At 48.1% G+C, this 22,202-nt stretch overlaps 2 protein-coding genes and 2 long non-coding RNA genes across 10 annotated transcripts in view; 2 read left to right on the forward strand and 2 right to left on the reverse strand.

Moving 5' to 3' along the window:
• The window catches only part of CALCOCO2 (calcium binding and coiled-coil domain 2), a 28,137-nt gene extending 17,128 nt beyond the window's left edge, over positions 1-11,009 (reverse strand). For 4 of the 6 annotated variants that reach the window (XM_023243507.2, XM_003996724.6, XM_045044388.1 and 1 more), the window contains exons 1-2: positions 10,899-11,009; positions 2,298-2,487 (exon numbers count right to left, since the gene is read on the reverse strand). In XM_023243507.2, the coding sequence (XP_023099275.2) occupies positions 2,298-2,477 (180 nt within the window). In that variant the 5' untranslated portion in view covers positions 2,478-2,487; positions 10,899-11,009. Of the gene's footprint in view, positions 1-2,297; positions 2,488-9,655; positions 9,749-10,451; positions 10,585-10,898 lie in introns of those variants that run through there. The other 2 variants (XM_006940233.5, XM_019817746.3) reach the window with 2 other exon arrangements.
• Positions 10,674-14,214, forward strand: LOC109494340. 2 transcript variants are annotated; one of them, XR_006589444.1, is made up of 3 exons: positions 10,685-10,811; positions 11,754-11,874; positions 13,944-14,214. It is a non-coding gene; the product is annotated as an uncharacterized LOC109494340 (long non-coding RNA). The 2 variants fall into 2 exon arrangements; XR_002149153.3 differs by lacking the exon at positions 11,754-11,874 and having other exon boundaries at positions 10,674-10,811.
• Positions 14,215-20,269: 6,055 nt separating this feature from the next.
• On the reverse strand, positions 20,270-20,821 carry LOC123381981. The gene is made up of 2 exons (XR_006589673.1): positions 20,735-20,821; positions 20,270-20,409 (listed from the first exon to the last, which is right to left on the reverse strand). It is a non-coding gene; the product is annotated as an uncharacterized LOC123381981 (long non-coding RNA).
• Positions 20,822-21,957: 1,136 nt separating this feature from the next.
• Positions 21,958-22,202, forward strand: part of TTLL6 (tubulin tyrosine ligase like 6) — a 40,150-nt gene continuing 39,905 nt past the window's right edge. The window contains exon 1 of the mRNA XM_045044678.1: positions 21,958-22,185. The gene's annotated coding sequence lies outside the window, so the exon portion shown is untranslated. The remainder of the gene's footprint in view (positions 22,186-22,202) is intronic.

The following is a 22,202-nucleotide window of genomic DNA, read 5'->3' on the forward strand; positions in this document are numbered from 1 at the left end:
GCTTTCTTCATGGAGTCATGGCAATACCTCTGAGACGCATGAAGCATTCCAAATATAGATGCATTAAAAATATACCTTTAAACATTCGTTTTTAAAAAAGCAGGGGCGCCTGGGTGGTGCAGTCGGTTAAGCGTCCGACTTCAGCCAGGTCACGATCTCATGGTCCGTGAGTTCGAGCCCCGTGTCGGGCTCTGGGCTGATGGCTCAGAGCCTGGAGCCTGTTTCCGATTCTGTGTCTCCCTCTCTCTCTGCCCCTCCCCCGTTCATGCTCTGTCTCTCTCTGTCCCAAAAATAAATAAACGTTGAAAAAAAAAAAAAAAGCATAAGATTTTCACTTGGCTTATGGTTAAGTCCTCACTGGAAGTTGCTAAGTGCTTGGGAAATATAATCAATCTAAGCAAAACAGAAGTATGACCCTGTTGCAAAAAAAGTTACAGATCGCATTTCAAAGGCTAATTTTTTTATTGCCGATGTCTGCATTGTCCAGTACGATAGCCACTAGCCACAGGAGGCCATTTAAATTTCAATTAATTAACTTTTAATGAATTCACTAGTCCCATCTTAAGTGCTTGACAGCCACATGGGGCTAAAGGTCATTGTCCTAGAAGGTGAACGTGTAGCTGAAGGTATAGCTCCCTTGTAGAAAGTTCTACTGGCCAGCTTTGCTACATACAGGGAAGAGAAAAACAACTACTAACTTCTTTTCAAAATGGGAAACACTCTGATGTGTCACTTTTCTGAACATCCTGTATTTTTTTTTGAAGTTTATTTATTTATTTTGAGAGAGAGAGAGAGGGAGCATAGGGGAAGGAGAAAGAGAGAGAGAGAAAGAGAGAGAGAGAGAGAGAGAGAGAGAGAGAGAGAGACTCCCAAGCAGGCCCTGCACTTTCAGTGTGGAGCCTGACTCGGGGTTCAAACTCACAAACCGTGAGATCATGACCTGAGCTCAAGTCAAGAGTCGGACGCTCAACCAACTAAGCCACGCAGGCGCTCCCAGAACATCCTTGAGTCTAACAGCTCAATATCCTTCGGTCTCAGGAGGCGCCATGATGCTTGCCAGGGTCTCTCTGGTTGTCAACTATCCCTGCTTCTAAACACCAGCTTCCATGGCCCCATCAGTTAGCTTGGAATTCCAAACAATTAAGTTAAAGTGGCTCCACGCGGGATGCGAACAAGCGCCAGTTCCTTCCCTGTGTTGTCGAGAAGGATGTCTGATTTCAGGACGAACACTGGCAAACAAGCACATGACATACTGAGATGTCAAAACAAAGGTCACTGACGTTGGAACTCAGCGGTGTAAATTACTTAAAATTTGACCTTTAGCTCCTGTCTCTGGATATAATAGGAAGATCTGTCATTATGATGTGTGTGTGTGTGTGTGTGTGTGTGTGTGTGTGTATGTGTGTGTGTGTGTGTGTGTGTGTGTATGTGATGTGAGAGACAGAGATACAGATGGGGGTGGGGAGAATGGGAGGCAGAGAGTGAGTGGACTATAATAAAAAAGTACCACTTCTGTACTTGAACCTGCAGGGTAATTAGACACTAGAAGAGGTCCCTGAGGGACCTCAGAAAAATTCCTCTCCCTGGAAATCTTTACAAAGAAGCAAGACGTATTTATTCAGGAACAAACTTCTCGGGTGCAGGATGTCAAACCGGGTAACTTCTCAACATCCTTTTCAGATCCGTAATATTCATATTAAAACACTCTACTAAGTTGGAAAGCAATATTTAAGGTCACGGAAATTACGTAAGGGGCCACTCATCCCAGTCAACTCACAGGTGGACATTTCAAAATAGGATTAATTTTAAAACATTTACATTTGGGGGCGCCTGGGCTGGTCGGTCGGTTAAGCGTCAGACTTCGGCTCGGGTCATGATCTCACGATCCATGACTTTGAGCCCCGCGTTGGGCTCTGAGCTGTCAGCACAGATCCTTTTCTGTCCCTCTCTCTCTCTGTCCCTCTCTCTCTCTCTCTCTCTCTCTCTCTCTCTCAAAAACAAATAAACATTTAAAAATAAATCAAGGGGCGCCTGGGTGGCTCAGTCGGTTAAGCATCTGACTTCAGCTCAGGTCACGATCTCGCAGTCCGTGAGTTCGAGCCCCGCGTCGGGCTCTGGGCTGATGGCTCAGAGCCTGGAGCCTGCTTCTGATTCTGTGTCTCCCTCTCTCTCTCTGCCCTTCCCCCGTTCATGCCCTGTCTCTCTCTGTCTCAAAAATAAATAAAAACGTTAAAAAAAATTTAAAAAAAATTAAAAAAAATCAATAAAACATTTACATTTGGTTTTTGAGCACTTACTCTAAAGATGCCAATCCAATCCTTTCGACGGGGAATGAACTGTTGGGTGAGTGTATAATAGCATGTGACGTCCCCTCCAGGGACGTAGAACTTCTCCACGCTGTTAAAGATGACCTGAGAGAAATGACAATGATCCAGCAAGACAGCGGATGTGGGGGAATCTTCTACGGTTTCTTCCATGGTGGGCGTCCTGTTATGAGACAGGGGATAGGATACGGCTCAGAAACGGCTGTCTGAAATTTGTGAGAGATTTCTAGGAACATTCCATTCGAGGCAAGTCAGGAAAAGCAAAAGCCTGACAAGGACTGAGATCATACAACTTGTCTTCTGTTTCACTTTGAGCCATTTTGCATTCAGAGCTTCCTATGCTAGAACTTCGTATGAATGTCTTTGATCTCCACCACCCTCACATACCTTTATTCTCCGCTCGTAGCTAGCTTGTTCTATTTTTTTTTTTTAATTTTTACTTATTTTTGAGTGACAGAGAGCATGAGCGGTGGAGAGACAGAGGGAGGGAGCGACACAGATGTGAAGCAGGCTCGAGGCGCTGAGCTGGTAGCACAGAGCCCCATGCGGGGCTTGAACCCCCAAACTACGAGATCATGACCTGAGCCGAAGTCAGGTGCTCAGCCGACTGAGCCACCCAGGTGCCCCTAGCTTGTTCTACTTCTAAATGCCTTAAATAAGTAAGGCAGCCTAGAGGAAAATAACCTGAGCTGGGAACTATCAAGACCTAGAGTTTAGACTTTGCATCGCAGCAAGTCCCGTGACTTCCAGAATGTCGGTTTCTCAAGCTGGCAGCTTCTCCATTCGGTTGCATTTATCCTATAATTAGTGAGTCTTTGCATGTATTCACTCTGCTAGGAGCTGGGCAGAGGTGCAGGAAGAAAGACAGGGTTGAGAGCAGGGGGTTATTTGACATGCAAGGGGACAAGCATGGGTTCTGAAATGAAGTTCAGATTCCAGCCTCGCCACCGATTAAATGCGTGAGCTTGACCAATTCACTTCATCAGCTGGGCCCTAGGCCTGTTTCCTCACCTGTAAAACGGGGCGAATAACATCTACCTCACTACCAAATGGACAGAATCCGTGCAAAATGCTCTTGGGTTCACAAGAGGGAGATAAATAAACTTAACATTTTTGTTTATTTATTTTTGAGAGGGGGGGGAGAGAGAATGAGTGGGGGAGGGGTGGGGGGGCGGGGAGTCAGAATCAGAAGCAGGCTCCAGGCTCTGAGCTGTCAAGCACAGAGCCCGACGCAAGGCTCAAACTTGTGAATGAGATCACGAACCTGAGCTGAAGTCGGACACTTAACCAACTGAGCCACCCAGATCCCCCAGGAGATAAATAAACTTAAAAAAAAAAAAAAAGAAAGAAAGAAAAAAAAAGGGACGGGGTGCCTGGGTGGCTCAGTTGGTGAAACATCTGACTCTCGATCACCATCGGCTCAGGTCACGATCTCATGGTTCGTGAGATCAAGCCCCGCATCAGGCTCTGTGCTGACAGCGTGGGGCCTGCTTGGGATTCTCTTCCTCCTACGCGTGCACACTCTCTGTCTCAAAATAAATAAACTCAAAACAAAACAAAAACAAAACAAAACCCCACCCAAGTTATCTTAAAACAACAACAACAACAGAGAAACAGAGAAAGGCTGCCCCCGCTTGGAGGACGGCAAGCGAGTTGGATCCCTATCTATAAAATTGGGGATAAAACCTGTATATCACCTTCGCAGGTCACGGTACAGATAAAGATGTACTCAAGGATTAGAAAGTATTTGGGAAGTCAAACAGTATATAAAAGAAACAGAGTCTTTTGAATTGTTGAGACCGGCTATTTCCCGCCTCTCAAAAGTCGCCTGCTCTTTCTTCTAAATGCCACCCTGGTCTAACATTTAGTGAGTCTATCCATGGTCCTCAACCCAGGGTTTCACTGGGCAATGGAAGCATATTCAGCTGTACACAGCACACGAAGGAGAGCTGAATCCACGGGAATGCAATACCTTACAAATTTGGCTGCTGGAACATGCTGGAAGATTGGATACACTCAACTTCTTTTTATTTATTTTACTGTTTGTTCTTGAGAGAGAAAGAGAGACAGCGCGCACGTGCAGGGGGGGGGGGGGGGGCAGAGACAGAGACAGAGACAGAGAGACAGAAACCAAAGCAGGCTCCAGGCTCTGAGAGGCCAGCACAGAGCCTGACGCGGGGCTTGAACTCACAGACCATGAGATCACGACCTGAGCCGAAGTCGGACGCTTAACTGACTGAGCCACCCAGGCCGCCCCATAGATGCACAATTTGTAAAAATAAGTAAAATAACCAAAAAATACAGCTCTTCTAGCCCTGCCTGACCCTATTTATTTCCTGGTTTTATTCTGGACTCTAAGCAACGAGGCCCCTTCTTTCAACTCCTCCAGTAGGCAATTTTTCACAGAGAAGGCGAGAGGACTTCGATGGCACTGAACTGCCTAGTCCTGGGATTGAGCTAAGGAACTGAGACATGTATTGGCTTTCTGGTTTGTGACACAGTTTAGCCACATCCGCAACCTCAAACCTCAGATCAGTTTTTCTGAGGAAGGGGGAGGTCACGTCCCCGTCTAGGTCAGAACCGGTTCCTCTACGATAAGCGGCTGCCTGTGTGATCTCTTGGGTGCTACGGGAGGGTGGCCACGGAGCGCTTCTCTGCTTGCGGACCTCTCTCTTTCCTAGGGGTCTCGAGTCATACTGAGGTCAGCATATTCCCTCGGTCCTCGGCCTGGAACGTTTATCTGAGCTTGTAAAACGACCTAATCTGTGATCTGTGGATCATAAAGAACACGCGGGTGAGAGTGGCTTCAGGGCCTGTCTCTCAATTAACCTGAGTACCCAACTCCCTCTTCTTTTACTTCCTAACACTATCACCCCAATGTACATCACATAATGCCTAGCCCATAGCAATTGCTGATTAAGTATTCACTGAATAAATGAAATGCATGAGATTCATCAAAAAACGAAAGGAAGGCGCTCTGTAGGCAAACAATGGTGTGAATGACGATGCGGCTCATTTTTTTGAGGCCCTGCTCTTGATTTTGTCGGAGACCCTTAGAGAGGCTGCTGTTTCTCAGCTTTCCCTTTTCTGAAACAGGGTGAAGAGATGATTATCTCCAAGTGTTATGTCAATTCTCGGTATGGCTGGTTCAGCTGGCCGAGCTGGTTCAAGAGCCAAAAAAACAAAAGGCACAGATTTGATTTCCTTCAGGACCCATAAAATTCACACTCCATTACCCACCTTCTACACACTCAAACTCTGGCAAGCTGTTTTGCAAATGGATGTTACTCTGAAAGGCAAGACCAGCCAAGGGTAAGAGGGCTTCGTGCGATCTCTTTCCTTACTCGAGAAACCAATCAATCAGTGAGCTTGTGAACAGAACACTGAAGAAAGGACAGCGCGCACACACACACACACGAGCTCATGTTCTGAGGCTTGAGCGTACAGCCGGTGGAAACTCTTAACATTCATCTGAACATAGGGGCGCCTGGGTGGCGCAGTCGGTTAAGCGTCCGACTTCAGCTCAGGTCACGATCTCGCGGTCCGGGAGTTCGAGCCCCGCGTCGGGCTCTGGGCTGATGGCTCAGAGCCTGGAGCCTGTTTCCGATTCTGTGTCTCCCTCTCTCTCTGCCCCTCCCCCGTTCATGCTCTGTCTCTCTCTGTCCCAAAAATAAATAAACGTTGAAAAAAAAAAAATTCATCTGAACATCTAATCATCTGCCTGGAAAAGTCCAACAGTCTTGGCTCCTTGCTTATCAAAAATGTAAGACCCCGTGAAGTTTCCCATTTCAGAGATCTCATCACCTTCCCAAGATGACTCAGAGGGCACCTATGGCTCTCCAGGCATTTGGAACTCAGTTGTTCTCGAAATAGAAAACTCTCCTCCACCGAGACTGAGAAAGGGGTTGAGGAGGCAGGCAGACTGGAGAACAGCAATGGCTCTGTTGAGGCCAAAGCTGAGGACAGAAAAGGCCATGGGTAAATCTAGAGCATAACCATGCCAATCTGAACTGGGTCAGTAAAGAGGTCGCCCATTGAATTTTTCCTGGAAGGAAGGTATCTACCACTAATCCACTAATTTTTAAGGTCAGTGATTCTTTTTTTTTTTTTTTAAGTTTATTTTGAGAGAGACAGAGACAGTGCGAGCAGGGGAGGAGCAGAGAGAGGGAAAGAGACAATCTCAAGCAGGCTCTGCAGTGTCAGCACAGAGCCTGATGCCGGGGTCGAACCCACGAACCATGAGATCATGACCTGAGCAGAAACCAAGAGTTGGATGCTCAACCAACTGAGCCACCCAGGGGCCCCAAAGTCAGTGATCCTTGAACCCTTCCTCCAGGCCACCCCCCCCCCCCCCCCCCCGTGATTAAGTTCCCTGGGAGAAATGGGCTCTGATAATGGCTGGGGAAATTACCTTTCTGACAAAGTAGTCCAGAAATGACTGTTTATAGAAGGGGCAGAGAGGATATGGAAGGAAAAGTAGAATGATTTAAGCAACGGAAGGAAAAGTGGAAGGATTTAAGCATCAACTTCCCCTTCTTTTTATTAAAAAAAATTTTTTTTAAGTTTATTTATTTTGAGAGAGAGAGAGAGAGAGAGAGAGAGAGAGACAGGGTGTCAGTGGAGGAGGGGCAGAGAGAGAGGGAGACACAGAATCTAAAGCAGGCTCCGGGCTCTGAGCTGTCAGCACAGAACCCAACACGGGGCTCAAACTCATGAACTGTGAGATCATGCCCTGAGCCGAAGTCGGACGCTCAACCGACTGAGCCACCCAGGCGCCCCCAACTTCCCCTTCCTTAACCACTCTTCCCCCATAGAACCACCATCATTTCTAATTCTGATCATATCCAGGGAGGGAAGGAGAAAAAAACAGAAAAAACGTAAAAGTTAAACGTAGAAGCCTGGGGGCGCCTGGGTGGCTCAGATGGTTAAACATCCAACTCTGGATTTCAGCTCAGGTTGTGATCTTGTGGTTTTTGAGTTCGAGCCCCACCCCCATCAGGCTCTGGGGTGACAGCGAGAAGCCTACTTGGGATTCTCTGTCTCTCCCTCTCTGTCTGCCCTTCCCCACCTCGTTCTCTGTCAAAGTAAACAAATAAACAAAAATGTAGAAGCCTGGAGGGCTACTGAGTCATTAAAAGCAGTGGGACGAAATTAGGTCCCCTAGAAATCACGGGCTGGTGTTCCACTTAACTCCTTCTTCCTACCCTCACACCAAAGACTAGCCACGTAAGGAGTGACCAAGGCCAAGAAGGGATGAATACAAGCAAACGGTCGAGTATGGGAAGATAACGCAGAGATTCAACAAACCGTCAGAGGCACTTTACTTGGACTGTGATTTTTCAGCTCAGTTTCCGAAAGGATTAGGGTTCTCAGAGGATGTATGCAATAACAGGCAATGTATTTTCAGATGAGTCCCCTGAACTGGCTTCTGGCTTCTAAGAAAACCTGACACGTTTTCATCTAATGAGCTTTTCAAGCCTAATCTACTACTCCCAGGACCGTTCCATGAGGGCATAGATTCTGTTATGCTCTCCTGAAAAGGAACAGCTAATTCTACTTCGGCTCTCTCTGAGTGAATTCATAAAGGACACGGATATGCTTTTTAGCAGAAAAATCTAAAAATACTGCAAAGCTTCCTGGTTCAGATTCTAACAATGCAAATACTCAACCAAATCAACTCACCAGTTTTTCTAAAGATTCTCCCTGTGTACGCCTAACCAGGAAGAAGAAAGAATCTTGAAAATAAAAATAACTAAAAAAAAAAAATAACAAGTTCTGTCGTAGAGTATGCCCAACATTTTTGCATCAGCCTTTCATACCAGTGGGCACATGTTTAGAGAAATAAAGACTATCAGTAGTGTCTCTGGATTAGTGCCCAGAAGGAAACCAAATGTTTCCACAGCGAAGAGAGAAATGCAAACCAATTCTTCATTTGGGAACAGTAAAAACAAAGATAAGCAAAAAAACCAAACCACATTTACTCTAATTCCTTCATTCTGCTTATGCAAGTTTCTAAACTAGTGGCAATTAGCAAAATGCATGAACGGATTTGAATCCCATACGTACTCAAAACTACCCTTAGAGAACATGGACAGCGGCCACTCTGGGTGTAAGGATGGCCATGAGCAAAAGCAAAGACACACAGTCACTGGTCTTCAAACTACTGAGCCACTTGTTGGAATCCAAAATTTCCAAGTTCAGGGGCACCTGGGTGGCTCCACTGGTTAAGCATCTGACTCCTGACTTCGGCTCAGGTCATGATCTCATGGGGTTCCTGAGTTTGAGCCCCATGTCAGGCTCTGCGCTGACAGCACGGAGCCTGCTTCGGATCTGTCTGTCTCTCTCTGCCCCCTGACCGCTTGCACTCTCTCTCTCTCAAAATAAACAAACTTTAAAAAAAAAAAAGACTATTAAAAAAAACAAAACAAAATTTCCAAGATCATTCTAGTTCCTTTCTTTTTTTTAAAGTTCGTTTATTTTGAGAGAGAGAGAGAGAAAAAGAGAGCACACACACATGTGTGCACCAGCAGGGGAGGGGCGGAAAGGAGAGACAGAATCCCAAGCAGGCTCCCGGCCAGAAGCACGGAGCCCTATTCGGGGCTCGCGCTCATGAACCCTGAGATCAAGACCTGAGCCGAGATCAAGAGGCGGGCGCTTAACCGACTGAGCCACCCAGGTGCCCCTCATTCTAGTTCTTTCCCTAAAATCTTTCAGAGTGCCTTAGAAAACTTGTGGACCTCCAGGAGGCTTTTAATATTCCTCATTAACAACGGTGGGGATTAGCTGCCCAGCTTGTGCTAAGCAGGCCCTCCGCCACACCCCACACCAGCAGAGGCGACGGTACCAGGGAAGAAAAGAAAAATCGTTCTGGGACAGGAGATGCAGGCAACCAGAAGAAATGGTTTGAGAGGCTCAAGGCCGTGTCCTTCACCTCTAACTTAACGAGATGGTACACTTTTTCCTTGAAAGGGGTGACCGTGCTGACCCCTGAAATGACATGGGTGGGGACAGCGTTTCAAGTGTAGTGGGAAGGGAGCGAGGCTAGGAGCCAAGGGGCCTGGGTTCCTGTCCTAGCTCTGCGATCTTTAAATTTTTTTTTTTTTCAACATTTATTTATTTTTGGGACAGAGAGAGACAGAGCATGAACGGGGGAGGGGCAGAGAGAGAGGGAGACACAAAATCGGAAACAGGCTCGAGGCTCTGAGCCATCAGCCCAGAGCCCGACGCGGGGCTCGAACTCCCGGACCGCGAGATCGTGACCTGGCTGAAGTCGGACGCTTAACCGACTGCGCCACCCAGGCGCCCCTGCTCTGCGATCTTAACCAACTCACACTCCCTCCTTTTAGGCCTCAGGATCCTCATCAGTAAAACGCATGGATCAGGCTAGAAAATCTCTAAGAAACGTCCCAGCGATCATGGTGATCCTAAGTGAAAGAAAAAGAAAGCGAAAGAGGTCATCTACACGGCCTCTCTTGTCATCCAAGGAAAGAAGGAACCGTGGTATGATATCGACAAGCACAAAGTTTTTAAAGAGCCCTGGATGTACCACCTGACTTGAAAGATAATACAGCTTGTCGACACTAAGTAACTCTCACTGTCTCTCTCGGGGTCCTTTCCACTCCACAGCTGTCATACCTGCTCAAGGGTCGAGTTTCAGGTTAGAGGCCCTTTGAAAATACCCGTGAAAGTGAGTCACCTGGATAGTTCCTAGTCAGGTACTCTCCCTAATCTACAAAGACCGACTGCATTAAAAGTCTTTTGCTTGAAACGGTTTTTGCCAACAGGGGAAGTTAAGTTATAATACATAGCATCTGTGTTATTCTACTCAGCTCCAGCAAAGGCCACTTGTTGGCTTGCATCAGGAACAAAGAATCCAAGTGCTCCGGAAAAGTTAAAACGCCTGGGAGGGGCTGAAATCCTAACGGGGAACATTAGCACCTACACTGAACTGGGGTGAAGGTAGCGGTGAGGAGGGGCTACAGGAGATCAACCGTAAAAAAGCAGGTCACTACGCTCTTTCTTCTCGGCTGCCTAGAATATCTCCAATTACAGAAGGCCTCATCTGAAGGAAAGGGGCTTTGGGGATCACGGACAGGGAAACTGAGGCCCAAAGAGAAAGTAACTTGCCTAGGGTGACCGGGCAGAGCGCCGCCGCGGCCTCGAAGCAAACAGCGATGCTGATGTCGTCAAGGATAGGGATTAAGGAACTGCCAAGACCTCAGCCCACTGGGGGGTGGGGGGTGGGGTAGATGACGCTGTGACGTCAAGACCCTGACTCGCCGTCAGAGGGGTCCCTTCTGCTCAAGGAGCCTGCCACCCGGCCACAAGCACTGAAGCTCGGCCCTCCTCGGGAGAAAACTGCCCCTCAACCCTCCAAGGCCACGGGAGGGGCTCCAGGGGCTCCATGACGCCACTCACACTTACTGTCACCCTAGAAAGATGGAAGCTGGTGAAAACCGAAACTAGCCACATCTCTGCCTGCCCAAGGTGCCTCCTCAGGAGTGGAAGTCTGAATTTGGGGAACCCGAAGGCCCAACTGCCCCTAATTGCCCTCCTTTCACTCCAGGGACTCACCGGGGGTAGCAGCCGGCGTCGGCACAACAGCAACAGGGCAGGGCAAGGGACAGGGGCGGGGCTAAAAACTCCTGGGACCGCAGATCCCGTCTGATCCCGCCCACCACGTCACAACGGCTACCAAGCTCCGCCCTCGCCGCGATGTTTGCTGGGACTTGTAGTGCTCAGGTGACTGAGCCCCAGGGGCGCTCTGCGGCTCTTTGTGCTTTTCGCCCATCCCAAACAGCATTCTCACCCCAAGGAGCCTATTTTTCCCTTAGAATGAGCTGTTTACTTACCTTTAAAAAAAAAAGCCCCAAACTTTACTTCTTCCAGGCCTGAACGAGAAAGGGCCATCGAGAAGTCATCTTCATTTTTCTCCTGCCCCCACATCACACTTCCCTAAGAGTCTTACAGATGAGACCCCCTTTGGCATTTAATCATGCCTCCCGCCTGCCCCTAAATAAAGGAGATCCAGCAAGCTCCCTATGTGCCCCACTTCCTGTGTCTCATCATTCCCTCTCTATAATGAAATTATTTTTTAGTGTTAACTCTGTCAGGGTAGTTCTTACTAAGCATAAACTCAGAATCCTGCAAAGCCAACTTGGAAATTCTCACCCGTGATAGCTGATCGACGGCCTGCCTTCAGCAAGAATTCTGCTAAGGCACTTCAACAGGAATCCCCTCCCACCCTTGATGTCTCCCTTTAGTAATTTTTCATGCACTTGTCCTTATCGTATTTGGAATTGAGCACCATATGTCTCCTCTATTGTAACGGTCCCTGTGGCAATAGTCCTGGATAATGTCTCTCTTACGGGTTTAACAAATGTCAGAATAATTATTTCTTTAACACTGCACATACTTTTCTGTGGACAGGTAAATTGAGAAGTGCCTCTTCTGTAAGGAGTAGCATCCATCTAAATCTGGACAGAAACTTTTGTGTGCAGTCTAACGCGGGGGGATTTATGCCCCTGAAACCACTTTCTTTACATTTCAGGTAGGGGCATGAGCATTCCTTATTCTGTCTTCTCTCAAGACTGGTGGCATTCAACCGAGATGAATGCATGGTGGGGAATAATGAGTAAATCAGGGACTGGGGCTTCTTTTGAAAGTTCAAATCACCTTCTGAGTGACCACAATTATGCTTTTCCATTTTTTTTAATTTTTTTTTAACGTTTATTTATTTATTTTTGAGACAGAGAGAGACAGAGCATGAACGGGGGAGGGTCAGCGAGAGGGAGACACAGAATCTGGAACAGGCTCCAGGCTCTGAGCTGTCAGCACAGGGGCCCGATGCGGGGCTCGAACTCACGGACCGCAAGATCATGACCTGAGCCGAAGTCGGCGCTCAACCGACTGAGCCACCCAGGCGCCCCTGCTTTTCCATTTTAAACTCTGTCTACAGGGATAAGTGCCCTCAGTATCCTGGATACATCTCCCTTAATTTTACTTAGTGGCTTTCTAAAAAGCCCTTGGAACTGAAATCTCCTACCCCTACATACCTTAATGTCTATATTAACACAACTATTTCATGACACTCTTGTGGGGAGGTTAAAAATGCAAATGAATCCATTGTGCATTTTAGGAACTGCCTAAAAGAACCACTGATTCTTTAAGAGAAAGCATCACATGATGATAGACTCTAAGAGCCCTTGGCCTCAAAATCCTTGCTTGGCTGTGTCCACCCATACTAAACTATTATATCATGACCCTTACCCTACCCTAATCAACTTTTGCCTCTAACTTTGCATTGAGAAATCCACCCACCCCTTCCCCAAACCAACTTCAGAGTCTCAATAAACACCACTATTTTGTCCTTCTGCCTCTGTGCTGCGGCTACAACTTTGGCAAGAAAGTATCCTTGTGGGGTGCCTGAGTGGCTCAGTCAGTTAAGCGTCTGACTCTTGATTCCGCTGAGGTCTTGAGCTCAGGGTTGTGAGTTCAAGCCCCACGTAGGGCCCTGTGCTGGGCAAAAAGCCTACTTAAAAGAAAAGAAAAAAAAAAAGACCGTCTTCTTCCTCAGTAAGGTAAGAATAATCTCAGTTTTGTCTTATCAACAGGTTGTTTTGTTGACATTTTGGGAAGCTAAGTTCGATAGCGTGGAATAAAAAACATTGATTAGTTTGTGATTTATTTCCAATAGAAGTGTCAAGGGAAGGCTGCAAGTGGAACCCTTTATAACTGGATATTGAAAGAATGGGAATCAATATTCAGACCTACAGAGAAAATCCTCCTCTCCTATCTTCAAGTGTTAGGAATGGAGACGAAGACTGGGGATGGGGGTAGTTACTCTGCCTGACACAGTGGGTTTTCTCATTGAATCCTTACAAGGGAAGCACTTTTTATTATACCCTTTTCACAGATGAGACAGTTGAGGCTTCGAGACGTAAAGTTACTTGTGCAAACTCACCCAGATAGTAAGTGCCATCAGAAGACTCTGAACTGAGCATTCTGACTCAAATAAATGACTGTGCTCTTAATCATGACTCTCACCATATTTATTCTTCATGAGAGTTCGGTAATCCATAAGGGCAGACAAATGCATAAATGAGTATGATACCCCATGGTAGTGGCTTTAGATGAGGAATTTACATAGTGCTAAGGTAGCATAGAATTCATTTTTCCTAGGGGCAAGAAGGAAGGTTTCATAGAAAAAGTGGTAAAGAAAAAATTATTCGGAGGCCTATTCAAACAGAAAGGAAAACTTTATTTGGGACGGTTGTAATAGGAGCATTACAAACAGAGAGAGATTGTACCCAGTTCCAAAAACAGTAAGGACAAGTGGGGATGTACAGCCAATCAAGCAGAATGAGGGAGTCAGTGGTGGAAAATTACTAAGAGGAGAAGACATCAAGAACGGGGGGTTCTTGCTAAACTGATTTAATAGGATTCTTGCTGAAGGCAGGCTAGGGATTGATCAGATAGGAAGAGTAAGGATTCTCTCTAAGCTGATTTAAGATTTTTGCTGAAACGGGACTTGAAAGAGGACCTCAACTACCTCCATTTTGACCTCAGTCTGTACTTTGTAAGTAAAGTTTTCTTTTTCCTGCTTATCTCTTAATTCAGGCAAAAGAACCCGCAGGCAAATCATCGTGATGGGAACCAAAACTACCCCCTCAAGCAACAACGACTGCCCTGAGCCAGCAAGACCCCACGTGACCTCAAGACAACAATGACCTGACCTTCGCTTTCCACCTGCAGTACTCTCTGACCTCTGTCCCACATTTTCCTTACAAACCCAGGAGTATTTTCGGCACTTTGGAGATTGTATTTCAGAGGGTCCACTGTCTTCCTGGTGTTGCCCTTCCCTGAAATAAATTCCTTTCTTGTTCCGCCACCTGTCTTTGCATTTTGTCAGCGGTGAGTGGCTGAACCTGGTCTGTTTGCCCCCACCCCCCACCCCCTCACCCCCTCACCCAGAGCCAGGTGCCCTGGCACCTCTGCACCCCAGCTGTGGACTTGGCAAAGGCAGATGTAGAAGCCCAAGGTTGAAGCCTCGTCAAGAGGGCTCAGAGGAGCCCAACCAAAGTTTGGTCAAAGAGTCCTGGTCAAAGGTGACATTTGATTTATTTTGAATAACAAGCTTGGCCTGCAGGAAAAGGGATGGAGGAGAAACGACGTGGAGAGAGGGAATAGTCCTCCCCAGTAGTGCTCTCCAGTAGGATTCTCCGCAGCGAAGGCAGTGCTCAGTAACCGTGCTGACCGCATGTAGCTGTCGAGCACTTAAAATGTGGCTAGTGCACCGGGGAACTGGGTTTTATATGGAGTATTTACTTATTTATTTGGAGAAAATCAAAATTTTTTTAAAGATTTTATTTTTCAATGTTTATTTATTTTTGGGACAGAGAGAGAGACAGAGCATGAACGGGGGAGGGGCAGAGAGAGAGGGAGACACAGAATCGGAAACAGGCTCCAGGCTCCGAGCCATCAGCCCAGAGCCTGACGCAGGGCTCGAACTCACGGAGCGCGAGATCGTGACCTGGCTGAAGTCGGACGCTTAACCGACTGCGCCACCCAGGCGCCCCTGGAGAAAATCAAACTTAATAGCATATGCAGGTACGTATGGGGAACCCACACAGACATGGAAATTCCCTATCAAATTGAAATTTAAATAGATATGTGTCAGCACTGTCCTGGCTGGTGCAAAGCTACAGTATCTGGGCGACAGGGGTGTGGACTATGGGAAGGAGAGGCAGGAGGCAGCCTACAAGATGTCCAAGCAGCGGCTCACTTTTACCCCTGTGCTCGCTCCAGTCCTGCCCAGCTCTATCCTGTGGCAATGACTCTGGCGTTTAGACTCTCCACTCCCTGGAAAAAGACAGTGAGAGGAATTTTATCCCTTGGAGCTCGCCGTCTCTGTAACCACCAAAGACTCTGCAATTGGATGCCTTACGGAGTACAGAGAGTTTCTTTTTTAATTTTAACTTTATTTTTTAAAATTTACATCCAAATTAGTCAGCATACAGTGCAACAATGATTTCAGGAGTACATTCCTTAGTGCCCCTTCCCCATTTAGCCCATCCCCCCTCCCACAACCCCTCCAGCAACCCTCAGTTTATTCTCCATATTTATGAGTCTCTTCTGTTTTGTCCCCCTCCCTGTTTTTATATTATTTTTGCTTCCCTTCCCTTATGTTCATCTGTTTTGTCTCTTAAAGTCCTCATATGAGTGAAGTCATATGATATTTGTCTTTCTCTGACTGACTAATTTCACTTAGCATAATACCCTCCAGTTCCATCCACACAGTTGCAAATGGCAAGATTTCATGCTTTTTGGTTGCCAAGTAATACTCCATTGTATAGATAGACCGCATCTTCTTTATCCATTCATCCATCGATGGACATTTGGGCTCTTTCCATACTTTGGCTATCGTTGATAGTGCTGCTATAAACGTGGGGGTGCATGTGTCCCTTCGAAACAGCACCTGTAGCCCATGGATAAATGCCTAGTAGTGCAATTGCTGGGTCGTAGGGTAGTTCTCTTTTTAGTTTTTTGAGGAACCTCCATACTGTTTTCCAGAGTGGCAGCACCAGCTTGCATTCCCAAGTACAGAGAGATTCTACGCCCGGCTTTGAGAAAGAGAAGAATTGAATAACCAATGGCAAGAAGGAGACTACTAATTAGGTTGGGATACCATTAGGCTTTCAACGAATGCAGGTTGGGTGTGCTGCTTTGTTGTTTTTTTTTTTTTAATTTTTTTTTTTAACGTTTATTCATTTTTGAGAGACAGAGAGAGAGCATGAGCGAGGGAGGGGCAGAGAGAGAGGGAGACACAGAATCCGAAGCAGGCTCGGGGCTCCAAGCTGTCAGCGCAGAGCCCGATGCGGGGCTCGAACTCACGAACTGTGAGATGATGACCTGAGCCGAAGTTGGACGCTCAACCGACTGAGCCACCCAGGCACCCCGGGTGTGCTGTTTCATAAACTTTTGGAGAAACAGGAGCCAGGTATGCCTCACGTGAACCCTGTGTTTCTAGAATGTGCGGGCAAACGAAATCACCTATTGAACATTTCAGGGGATATTGTATGGTCCCTGTAAGAATTTGGGAGGCATATCTTTGTTTTAAAAAGTTACATTAAGGGGCGCCTGGGTGGCGCAGTTGGTTAAGCGTCCGACTTCAGCCAGGTCACGATCTCGCGGTCCGGGAGTTCGAGCCCCGCGTCAGGCTCTGGGCTGATGGCTCAGAGCCTGGAGCCTGTTTCCGATTCTGTGTCTCCCTCTCTCTCTGCCCCTCCCCCGTTCATGCTCTGTCTCTGTCTGTCCCAAAAAAATAAATAAACGTTGAAAAAAAAAATTAAAAAAAAAAAGTTACATTAAATAAACTAAAAAGAAAGAGACATTTCATAATCCTACACATATTTTCAAGACTGTTGTCTGTAGAGAAAAATCTCTCTGTTGGACACCCTTCCCTGAATTAGCCAATTTGAACTGATTCTATGGGAAGTATTTTACAACTCCGTAAATTGTAGGTAACTGATTGGCAAGGAATTTCTGTCTGATCTGATAGAGGTTGGACTATTTTGCCTCCTTTCCTTGTGGAAGAAAAAGCAGTTTTGCGTCCATTTGCAATTTCTTTCAACGTTCTTTTTTTTTTTAATTTTTTTTTTCAACGTTTATTTATTTTTGGGACAGAGAGAGACAGAGCATGAACGGGGGAGGGGCAGAGAGAGAGGGAGACGCAGAATCGGAAACAGGCTCCAGGCTCCGAGCCATCAGCCCAGAGCCCGACGCGGGGCTCGAACTCACGGACCGTGAGATCGTGACCTGGCTGAAGTCGGACACTTAACCGACTGCGCCACCCAGGCGCCCCACAATGTTCTTTTTTATCAGACAAATTGTGCCGCTTTTTTGGAACCAGCTGAATCATCTGACTGGCTCCCTACTGAGTTACATAAAATCTTTAACATGCGTTCATTTTTTTATCTGTAGGAGAGTCATGCTTTTCCTTTCCTTAGAAAATTCTCTTAACATTTCTTTCAGTTTTTTATGCATACAAATGCACGTTTGACACGAGTATAGTCATAGCCTTTGCAATTTTTTGTTATTGTTGCTTACTACTGTTGGGTTAAACACCATTTTTTTTAATGTTTATTTATTTTTGAGGGAGAGAGAGACAGAGTGTGAGCAGGGGAGGGGCAGGGAGAGAGGGAGATACAGAATCAGAGGCAGGCTCCAGGCTCCGAGCTGTCGGCACAGAGCCCAACGTGGGGCTCGAACTCACAAGCCGTGAGGGATCACGATCCGAGCTGAAGTCAGATGTTCAACCGACTGAGCCACCCAGGCGCCCCCAAACACCGTTTTATATTGCTATAAACCATATGATTATTGGTTTCCTTTTTGTTGTAATAAGTGATTCTACCATAATTTACTTCACCATTCTATACCCATTGAATATTTAAGTCAATCATTAAACAATTTTGTAAAAAGCAAAGATTCAAGGGGCACCTGGGTGGCTCAGTCGGTTAAGTGTCAGGTCACGTTCTCCTGGTCCGTGAGTTTGAGCCCCACGTCAGGCTCTGTGCTGACGCCTCGGAGCCTGGAGCCTGCTTCGGATTCTGTGTCCCCCTCTCTCGCTGCCCCTCCCTTGCTCATGCTCTGTGTGTGTGTGTGTGTGTGTGTGTGTGTGTGTGTGTCTCAAAAATAAATACACATTAAAAAAATTTTTTTTAATTAAAAAATAAATAAAAAGCAAAGATTCTGCGTGAACATAACTGCTTGTAAGTCCCACTACATTTTTCTGGGCCTCGATTTCCTCTTCTAATTCTTTTTTTTTTTTTTTTAAGTGTATTTTATTTATTTTGGGAGAGAGCGAGAGCAAGCAGAGGAGGGGCAGAGAAAGGGAGAGAGAGAATCCTAAGCAGGCTCTGCACTGCCAGCACAGAGCCCGACGCGGGGCTCGATCTCATGAACCATGAGATCGTGACCTGAGCCGAAACCAAGAGTCAGATGCTTAACGGACTGAGCCCCCCCCCCACCCCCGGGCGCCTTTCAATTTCGTCTTCTAAACACAAGAGAAATACTGGGTGGCCTGTAAGATCTCTTCTGATTGAAAAAGAACTCTGATTCTGTGACTCTCAGACCTTGCAGACTTAAAGCAAAAAAACAGAACAGAACCAAAACCAAAACCTGGGGTATGAGCAAAAAAAAAAAAGGTCTTCTAAGAATCTTTGTCTCATTTCCACTCCCGACGCCATCGTCCCTGGTACAGATACCAAGACTTGCTTTGTGGTTGTGTGTGTGTGTGTGTTTTTTAAGTTTTTTATTTTGTTCGTTTTGCTCTGTTGAGAGAACGAGAGACAAAGAGTGAGCGGGGGAGGGGCAGAGAGAGAGAGGGAGACACAGAATCCGGAGCAGGCTCCAGGCTCTGGGCTGTCGGCACAGAGCCGGACGCGGGGCTCGAACTCACAAACTGTGAGATCATGACCTGGGCGGAAGTCGGTCGCTTCACCGGCTGAGCCCCCCAGGTGTCCTATACCAAGACTTCCTTTGTTTTTGTTTTTTTTTTTTTAATTTTTTTTTCAACGTTTATTTATTTTTGGGAGAGAGAGAGACAGAGCATGAACGGGGGAGGGGCAGAGAGAGAGGGAGACACAGAATCGGAAACAGGCTCCAGGCTCTGAGCCATCAGCCCAGAGCCCAACGCGGGGCTCGAACTCACGGACTGCAAGATTGTGACCTGGCTGAAGTCGGACGCTTAACCGACTGCGCCACCCAGGCGCCCCACCAAGACTTCCTTTGACTGGTACAGGCAGAAGCAGGACTTTCTTTGTTCCCCCATCAACTACTGAGAGGAAGAGTCCCAAACTGAGAAGGAGCCTGTGTGTCAACTGGATAGCAGGCACCATTCTGAGGGGAAACTGTCTTACTATTTAGTCAGGTGGGTGCCTTGGGAACAAAAAGCCCGTGAAAACAAATTTCATACCTGTGCCTGCAGTCTCTCCCTTGCGCACTTTTGCCTCTGAGTTTGAGTTTCGGGGGAGGGGACGCGGTCCCACTTTTCTGACGACTGAAGGAGGCTCAACACGCTGCTTCGACCTTTCACACCCAGGCCCAGAAAAACCCTCGGTGTCTGCCTCAGGGATCTTTCTGTTTGGGGTTTGCCTGGCACAAATCACGGATGCTTTCTGATTTCCTGGCCGTCCCTCCGGCCCTGGAGGGGATGCTTTGCTCTACAGTGGGGGCAGTTCTACTGTTTCACCCCCTTGTCAGCACCCCTGAAAGGACAGGGGTGCCAGGCTCTGGCCTATTAGCTCCCACTGTGGCCAACCCTCTCGTAAATAACCAGTTGTCAGGGATTTTAATGGAAACCCTCTGGAAGTTGTAAATCTTTGCCGCTCCCTCCCGCATCCTTTCCCTCATTTCCATCACAATATCACTCCAGAGGGACCTCAGACCAAAGCCCGAGCTTGGCAGAGGAGATTGGTGGGACACTGGGGGAAAGAAAGAGGCCGGAAGGGGGAGGGAGACAGAGCCGGGACGGTTGGTCTTAGGGAAGCATCTGCTCTTGGCCAGTTGATGACTGGTCACCTGGGCCTCCAGGGCCCCGGAGGTGGGGAGGGGCGCGATAGCCCAGGGCCACCTGGAGGGAAGGGGGACCGAGGGAAGAGGTAGAGGATAGGGTGGCAGGGAGGTTTCTGGAAGAGCAGCAGATGGGCCCCTGGTTTCACCTCAGGCCCTCCAGCGTGAATTTAAGCATCACTAACCAGGCTTTCATTGTCCACTTGGGGCTAAGCCATGCCTTTGCCTCTAGGCTCCTGCCTGGGCAGATCAGCTGGTATAGGGACAGGGTCCTGTGCGGGAGGAAAACTTCCTCCAGCAACTTAGGTCAAAAGGTTAACAGTTTATTTACAGGCATATGAGAGCACTCAGTCGTGAGTAACTGTACAAACAGCTAGGCATAAAGGTTTATTATGTATCAGTTTTATAAGGGGAGGAAGGGTTGGGGGGGGTGATTAGGGCTTCAAAATGGGCTTCTGATGAGACTTGTTTACACAGTTTTTGGAATGTCCAAGTGTCCAGGAACAGAGCCTCCCTGGGGACATAAGGGGTGTGTCAGGGAGAGGGGCAGCGGACTGTTGTAAAGCTCTGCTTTATTCAGATAAGGGATCAGAGGCCAGCAGAAGTCCCAGGCACATGGATTGGACACAATGTTCCCAATGAATCTGCTAAAACCTTCATCCTCTCGGAAACTCTCCGGGACTAACTCCACATCCTCCACATCAGCGAGGATCTTGCCTCTTTCACTAGTCCTTTTGATTACGGCTTCTCTGGGAAGGGCCTGTGTCTCCTCTGTCTCCCCTCAACGGAGGGAAGAGAAGTCTATCCTCAGCGTGAGAGTTAATGTTGCAGAGTCTTACCTAAGTCTTACTCCTTGGGACTGAACAATCCTTTCCCGCAGGAGCAGCTACATTTCAGGAACATCAATTCAAGCATCTGGAAGTCTGCAGAATGAAGAACAATGGATATAGGCAACAAGAAATCCCCGGCGCCATCCATAAGAGAGTTTCCTAAGAACACTGTGGTTCAGGAATTTTATTTATTTTTTTTAAAGTGCTTTTTAAAGTTTATTCATTCATGTCGAGAGAAAGCGCGTGCGAGAGAGCAAGCGGGGGAGGGCCAGAGAGAAAGAGGGAGAGAGAGAATCCCAGGCGGGCTCCATGCTGACAGCGGAGAGCCCCATTTGGGGCTCGAACTCACCGCCCGTGAAGTCATGACCTGAGCCGACCAACTGACCCACGCCCGCCCCCCCCCCCGCCCCCTTTCAGGAGTTTTAAATCGATCCTTTGGTCCTTCCCCAATCCTGAACGAACCCAGGTAGAAACAGCTCTACTGGCCGCCAACCCTTTGCAGGCCCGCAGGAGTCTGGGCTGACACAGGCGGAAACGGAAGGAAACCCCGATCATGTGAATCCAGTCATTACTCTGATTCCCCCGCCTGCCAGAGGACAGTCAGAATGTGGCTGTGCGAAGCCCAGACCCCGGAGCCCTGCGCGGCCGCCTCTCTCGGCCAGGGGCTCGTTCGGTAGAGGGGCCACGACCCCCCCCCCCCCCCACTCTCTGATATGTCATGATTCAGTAAGCCAGAGCGGTTCCTTGCAGGTTTGCGGTATCTACTGTTGGAGAAGCTAAACCCGGAGAGATGATGTCAACTGCCCATGATTACACATGCCTGAGATCTTGACTTGGGTCTCAATCCAATGCTGTCTGCGCGGCTCCCCTCTGGTCCCGGCTTCAGCTATTCACCCTCCCCAGAGCGCCAGAGGACGAGACCACCCCCCTCGGTGCACCCCACTCGCCCCCCCTCCCCCCCTCCGCCTCCCCCTCCCCCTCCCGGGCAGCTGGAGCTTCCGAGGCAGACAATTCGGATCCGCTCGGCCCCGAGGCTCCAGCTGCGCCTGCGCACGACGCCCCGACGCCCCGACGGCGCGGGCGGGGGAGGGCGGGGACCAGCGCAGGGCTAGCAGTGGAGCCGCCCCGAGCGCGAGGAGCGCGGCCCAAGCGTCCTCCGCGTCTCCAGGGACGACCTTGGGCGCTGGCCTCTCAGAGCAAAGGGGCGGTTAATTGGATGGGGGGGGGGGGGGCACGGCCGCCTGCCGCTGGGGCCAATCGAAGACCTGGAAAGCCCTATATGCAAATATATGTGGGCTGGGCGCACCCCAAGTTAGGAGGAGCGCGAGTTGGGCTTAAGGGTTGTGGGGCAGCCAATGGGACCTTGTCTCCTTAACTCTTTTGAGGAGGGGGCCCGAAAGTGTGGCTGCGAACGATACGCGCAGCAGAGCGGGGGCAAGACGGGGAGATAGGAATTGCGGGTAAGAGCCCCCCCAAA

Source organism: Felis catus, chromosome E1 (genome assembly GCF_018350175.1).
Source record: "Felis catus isolate Fca126 chromosome E1, F.catus_Fca126_mat1.0, whole genome shotgun sequence".
Taxonomy (NCBI): Eukaryota; Metazoa; Chordata; class Mammalia; order Carnivora; family Felidae; genus Felis; species Felis catus.